At 40.6% G+C, this 6,000-nt stretch overlaps 1 protein-coding gene across 2 annotated transcripts in view; it reads left to right on the forward strand.

Moving 5' to 3' along the window:
* The window catches only part of LOC309451151 (chondroitin sulfate proteoglycan 4-like), a 40,507-nt gene extending 34,767 nt beyond the window's left edge, over positions 1 to 5,740 (forward strand). For both annotated transcript variants that reach the window (XM_082074642.1, XM_082074643.1), the window contains one exon: positions 187 to 5,740. In XM_082074642.1, coding sequence (XP_081930768.1) covers positions 187 to 2,240 — 2,054 coding nt within the window. In that variant the 3' untranslated portion in view covers positions 2,241 to 5,740. The remainder of the gene's footprint in view (positions 1 to 186) is intronic.
* Positions 5,741 to 6,000: the final 260 nt, after the last annotated feature.

Consider the following 6,000-nt stretch of genomic DNA (forward strand, 5'->3'; position numbering starts at 1 on the left):
TCCATCAGTATAAAATCTTGTCTCTTACATGTGACTGTATTTTAAAAATAGTGGTAATCATATGGAAATCAAGGATACCATGAAGGAGAAACTATTCTGAGCATTGTCAATGTTTGATATCTAATTTCTGAAATATTGCAACTACAAAACGATCAGTTTCTAAGATTATCTTTTCCTTTCTGCTAGGTGCCACAGTCCAGGAAGGAGGTAGAGTATTAATCAACAAAACAAATTTAGATGCTTCAAATCTATTGATTAAGCTACCTGAGGTACAGCGCTCCATGTATGAAGTCTGGTATCAAGTTGTATCTTTACCCCAACATGGCATGATTGTTGTTGGAGAAAGAAACATTACCAAAGAAAAACCTAACTTCTCCCAGTACATACTGAACAAATTTGGAATTGTGTATGTACATGATAATTCTGAATCACTTAATGACAATTTCACTTTTGCTGTTTGGTTAAACCTAAAGAGCAAGTCTGCAACAAAGCCCCATAGTGAAGTTTTAGAGGAGATGTTTAATATCACTGTTGTTCCGGTGAATGACCAAGCTCCAGAACTGAAGACTAAAAGTCTGCACCTGAAAGTCCTGCAGGGAGATATGTCAGTGCTGGGGCCAGAGAATCTGAAAGTTGAAGACCTAGATAATGCCCCAGCTGAGCTCAAATACACCATTGTTAGCAACCCCAATAATGGTTATTTAGCAATGAAAAGCAATCTCAGTGTCTCTATAAAGGACTTCACACAAGCTGATGTCAACAGTGGTAAAGTTTGGTTTGTACAGGATGGAAGTTCATCTTCTGGGGTGTTTTATTTCAGCGTGACTGATGGTAAACATCGCCCTTTATACAAACTGTTCAGTCTTGAAGTCATACCAATTGTTCTTGTTCTGGTCAACCTCACTGATGTTGCACTTCCACAGGGCCAGACATCTGTCACTATTACTAACGTGCAGCTTTCAGCTGTCACAAATGGAAGAAGCACTAATATCATGTATGAAATAACTCAGCCACTCAAATATGGGCACCTGATGATTGGAAATGAGCAGGTTACTAAATTTGAGCAGGCAGATTTGTACTCAGGAAAGCTGTCTTACCACCTGACAAATCTCAGTGCATCCAAAGAAGTACTGGAGTTCATGCTTTTCACTGCAGAAGGCAATCTAACAGGGCAAGTGCTGAACATTACAGTGAAGCCTTTAGTACAAGTTGTACCTGACATGCAGATTTCAAATCAAGGAGCTTATAAATTCAGAAGCAGTGACCTGGATGCTTCTGAGCTAGCTAATTTGACAAACAGTGATCCTAGATTTGAGGTGATAGTGCCTCCGTCTCATGGAAGGATTGTAAAGAAAAGGTTTGTGAATGATGCAGTGTTTGAAGATATTCGGACATTCACCCAGGCTGACATTGATAGTGGTGCTGTGTTTCTAGACATAGATACGAATATGACAGGCGTTGATCTGTTAAATGACTCATTCACATTTATACTCAGGGCAGATGCTGTGCAGCCTGCCCTTGGCCGTTTCCCGTACTCCATCGTGCCTTACAGTCCTCCGCTGGTGCAGGGTTTTACAGCTGAAGTGCCTTCCATAACCAGAACGACCACTTTAAAGATTCACACTACCTCAAAGGGTGAGGCACCAGCCTCTTCTCAGAAAGAAGAGCCCACAGTAGCACTGCAGAATCCTGGACCAACCTTGTGGCCAGGGCAGAGTCGCTGGGGAAATCTACATGAGGAAGGTCCATTGCTAAATCTGGCAATGGGAACAAGTGGATCTGTGGGGACTAAGACTACCAACCAGTTTAATGGCAGGAGTCCCAGAGAGCAAGCAGCTGAAAGCAGCAACCCTTGGTACATCATTATCCCCCTGGTCCTGGTGTCTGTGCTACTCATTGTTGCTGTTATTTCTGTGTGCATTTGGTTGATGTGTCAGAAGAAAGAGAACACAAAACCACTTGTCAGAAGTCAAATGGATGCAGTCCTTAGTAGTCCAGATCGATGTCTGGAACGGAGCTTGACTGTACCCAGTGTTACAGTGACTCCTCTCCCAAAGCGGGTTGAGAAAAGTACAGCCTCAACGTTCATGGCAGCAAGATGTGAACAGCCACTTCCTGCAGTGGTTTCTCCGACTGTAGAACACTCTCTGCAAAACAGCTGGTTAAACCTTGATCCTGAAATGATCCAGTATTGTCGAAAAACAAACCCAACTTTGAAGCGCAATCAGTACTGGGTGTAGTGTGGTCAGGTTTGGTCATGCTAATTGATGCAGTATGGAAAAGAGAATATACATGGTTGACATGTAATTTGTTCTTTATTACATTTATTTATTATAGGTCAAATGATGCATGGTTTGTTAGATAAAATCCAAATGCCTGTGAAATAATAATAATAAAAACCTTACTGATTACAGTGGCCATAAAATAAGATTTCCAATTGGTACTTCATCAAAATTCTCAGTTCAGTGCAGAATTTGGCCACCTAGATTTTGAGTGCACCCTGTATATGCAATATTTTTTTATTTCCCATGGCAGAAGTAAAACAGAATGTTCTGTCATGGATTATATATTTTTAATATAATTACTTTTTTTGAAGAACAATGTTTGCTCTAAAGGTCTTGTATTCTTTCCTGAACCACCACTTCTATTTGAAGAACTTCCAACTGTTTGTGTAAGTAATTGCCAAAGTGCTAATCTCAATAATGCCATTTTGACCTTGAAGGCAGTTCAGAGGCCACTACTAAAGAAACAAAGCTGTGATTATTTTGACAGGTGTTCATCTGGGTCACTGAACTGGAAATCTAGAATTCAACTCAGCAACAATAGTCCAGTAGTGATAGCATGGTAAAATACCCTTACTGTGTGTTGTTGTTTGTTCTTTTATTATTTCATTTTCCTCATTTGATACCAATCTCTAGCCTTTAATGTCTGCAGACTGGTAAAATGCATCTATGACCTCATATCCACATGGTAAAAACTGTGCATCTGACAGTCAGCCTGTCTGCTGAATTATCTTTAGGCTTAGGTTGTGTCTGGAAGTGCATACCAAAATTTCCTGGTCCTTGGGCTGAATTCTACCTTTGGTGAAGCAAACACAACTCTCTCTGGAGTCTGGGCATTCACACACATGACAGTACATAGAATCAGGTCCTGTGCTGTGGAGCTACTGACAGAAACAATCCTGCGAGGAAGTACGTATTCTGAAGTTTCACAGTTTACTCTTCATCTCCTGAACACTGAACACATGTGACTTACACACTATGACAAGTATTACTCTAATTTTGCTCTGGTGGTAAAATGTGCAATGATTTCTCTGCAAAGGGAATATTTTTGTATTATTGGAAATTCAAGCTCAATAGTGATTTACAAAGGTCCAGTCTTTCTTCCACTGAGGACAAAAACAAAATTCTTGTTGACTCCAGAGAACAAATGGACTTCAAGGGAATGGTGCTGTGATGATAACCAGTCTCTTACTAACCACTGAGCTTCTCATCTATTTTTTTTTTTACTTTTGCATTGTTACAGCCTCCAGGTAGCTTCTATGTTAAAACACTGTGCTTGGTGTCGGGAGGCAATCTTAGCACTGTGATCAGTTAACACTGGAATAACGTTTAAGTTTTAGCCTAGGTACTGCAGCTTTTGCTTTTATAGAATGGGTATATGGACCTCAACATCCTTGGTGCTATTAATTTCACACTGCTTTGTTTTGGATTATTTTTTTGTTATTGCTGATGGTTAGCTGTGTTTCTGTCTTTTGTATATTTCAATAATGTGAAATTTTCACCCAAGAGGAGGGTCAGGTTAAGTTTCTGCTTACTGCTGTGTTCTGGGAACTAACCACAGGACCAGTGGGGCCGTCTTGCTGACCTTCGCCACCTGTGCTGTGGTCAACCATGATTCTTCTGCATTGTGAAGCAATGTGTTTTTCAGAGCCCACTTCAACGAGAAAAGTCTGTGTAAGTGGGAAATACGCAAGCCACATCTTCACCTGGTCGAGTTAATTGGGTGCTAGAGATTAAAGATATGAACCCTTTGTATGCTCAGACTAACATGTGAAAAACTAAAAAGCCTGATACACATTTTTTTGTTTTTCTGTCGTTACCATTTTTTGCCTAATGTCAGTGTGAGACGGTTTGAATTCAAGCAGTGTGGTCAGTGTGAAACGCTGGGGTGTTCAGGTGTCCCAGCTGGTCTGCTGCAGACATACATTGTAGACCTTTTCTGCTTTTCCAAAGAAAATCTTTGGGACTGTTTTTGGGAACTCTCAGACACGTAAGTGGTGCTGCCAGCCATCTCAGGGACAACCCAGCATCTTTACTGAGCTGCAACTGTACGTCTGTTGCCATCCCTGATTCTGAGACCTCTTCTTCTAGCGCAATGCAGACTGCAGCATCCTCCAGATCCCAGCTGTCAGCAGAGCCTGCCTATAATACCTTCTAGCTGGTAGCAGGAACCTGATCGCTTTACACCTCCTCCAAGACCTCACTCCAAGGAGGAGTTATAGTCCAACACTTTTCCTGACACTTAAAGAAGCCTGTCTCGCATTTCCCTACAGCTGAGACCTTCTTGTCAACAGCAAAAGAGGTGTCATACTCCAATACCTTCTGGGAGACCAAGCAATGTGCCTCTACGTGGTACCAAAATATTGCAGTGCTGAAAGCTGCTCAAGTCTGGTGACGAAGTTCACACTATGGACCTGTGACAGGCTGAACAGAAATACGGAAGTGAAATGTGTGCTTAGTGAGATTTTGCTAAATTTATCTTTGTAAAGACAAGTAAGCCCAGAGCCGCAGTGCTCAGTGTGCAGTGGAGGTGGAGTGTAGGGTTGCTGTAGTGCTGGCAATGGTAAAAAATGAGACCCTGACATGATTGTGACTGAGTCACAAAAACCAGCAATGCAATTAGAACTGACAACTGAATGAGGATTCTTGAGTTGCAGCATGTGCATGCTCTGAGCAAGAAATCATACATGAAAAATACAGAAATGTTAGCATTTACGCTGGCTTTTTTGGCTTTAGCATAATGAGCTGAACTATTGTTCTGTGTTTCGAAAATGCTTTTGGCTAGCAACAGATATTCAAGGAGATCAGACACTATGGAATGGTATTTTGAGCATTTGAGCATTTGATTTTTAAAGCATCTCGGGGTTTTTGGTTGGTTTGTTTGTTTTAATAAAAAAACCCTAAATGCGTAATTCATCAGGGAAGTGTGCCAGCATTCAATTTTCTCCCTCAGTTGGTGCTACTGTGAGACAAATGTGCCAAAATGTCTGGAATGTTTTGATGAGAACTTTATATGGATGTAAGTATATTGTGTCAGTGATTACTGGATTTCATATGAAATGCAGAGGTAATATTGTAACTGATATTGAGGTGGTAAAACTCACCAGGATGAATCTTGTCCTGGGCTTCCTAAATAGCAGCCTAGAAAGTCCTCAGGAAAAACATTTTGTACTTATGGATTCTTTTTGTGATTCCACAAATGTACATAGTTTATGGTCAGAATCTAGTTTGAATTTGTTGTTTCACTTAACCTTGAATTTATGTGTTTTGTTTAGCAAAGATGGGGTTTATGAAGAATTCCCTTTCTTACCAAATGTAATTCTAAACTGCAGCATGAAAGTGCCTTGAAGACATACATAAAATCAATAAATTGTTCTGTTTATAATCCACACACTGAACATTTTTGTGCTTTTTTTAAAGACCTGGAGAGTACTGCAGTCAGTGCAGAAACACAACAGGATCCCATTGCCACTAACAATGTTTTTCCAAGTTTTGTGATGTTTATTTGATAATCTGCACATGTGCTGAGATCTCTGTGGTGCTGTGCCCAGCGTTGTGCCTCTAACAAAATGCACTTGGCTGGAACAGGAGAGACATCACACATTTGCCTGGCTGTGTTCAGCAGTTGCATGCATGTAACATCAAAATAAATGCCTTGATTTGAACTTGCTGAAACAGGACTGCACTGGGTTTATTTCAGTAGGTTTTTCTGTCATTT

The sequence above is a fragment of the Streptopelia decaocto genome (genome assembly GCF_964273445.1).
Source record: "Streptopelia decaocto genome assembly, chromosome: Z".
Lineage (NCBI taxonomy): Eukaryota > Metazoa > Chordata > Aves > Columbiformes > Columbidae > Streptopelia > Streptopelia decaocto.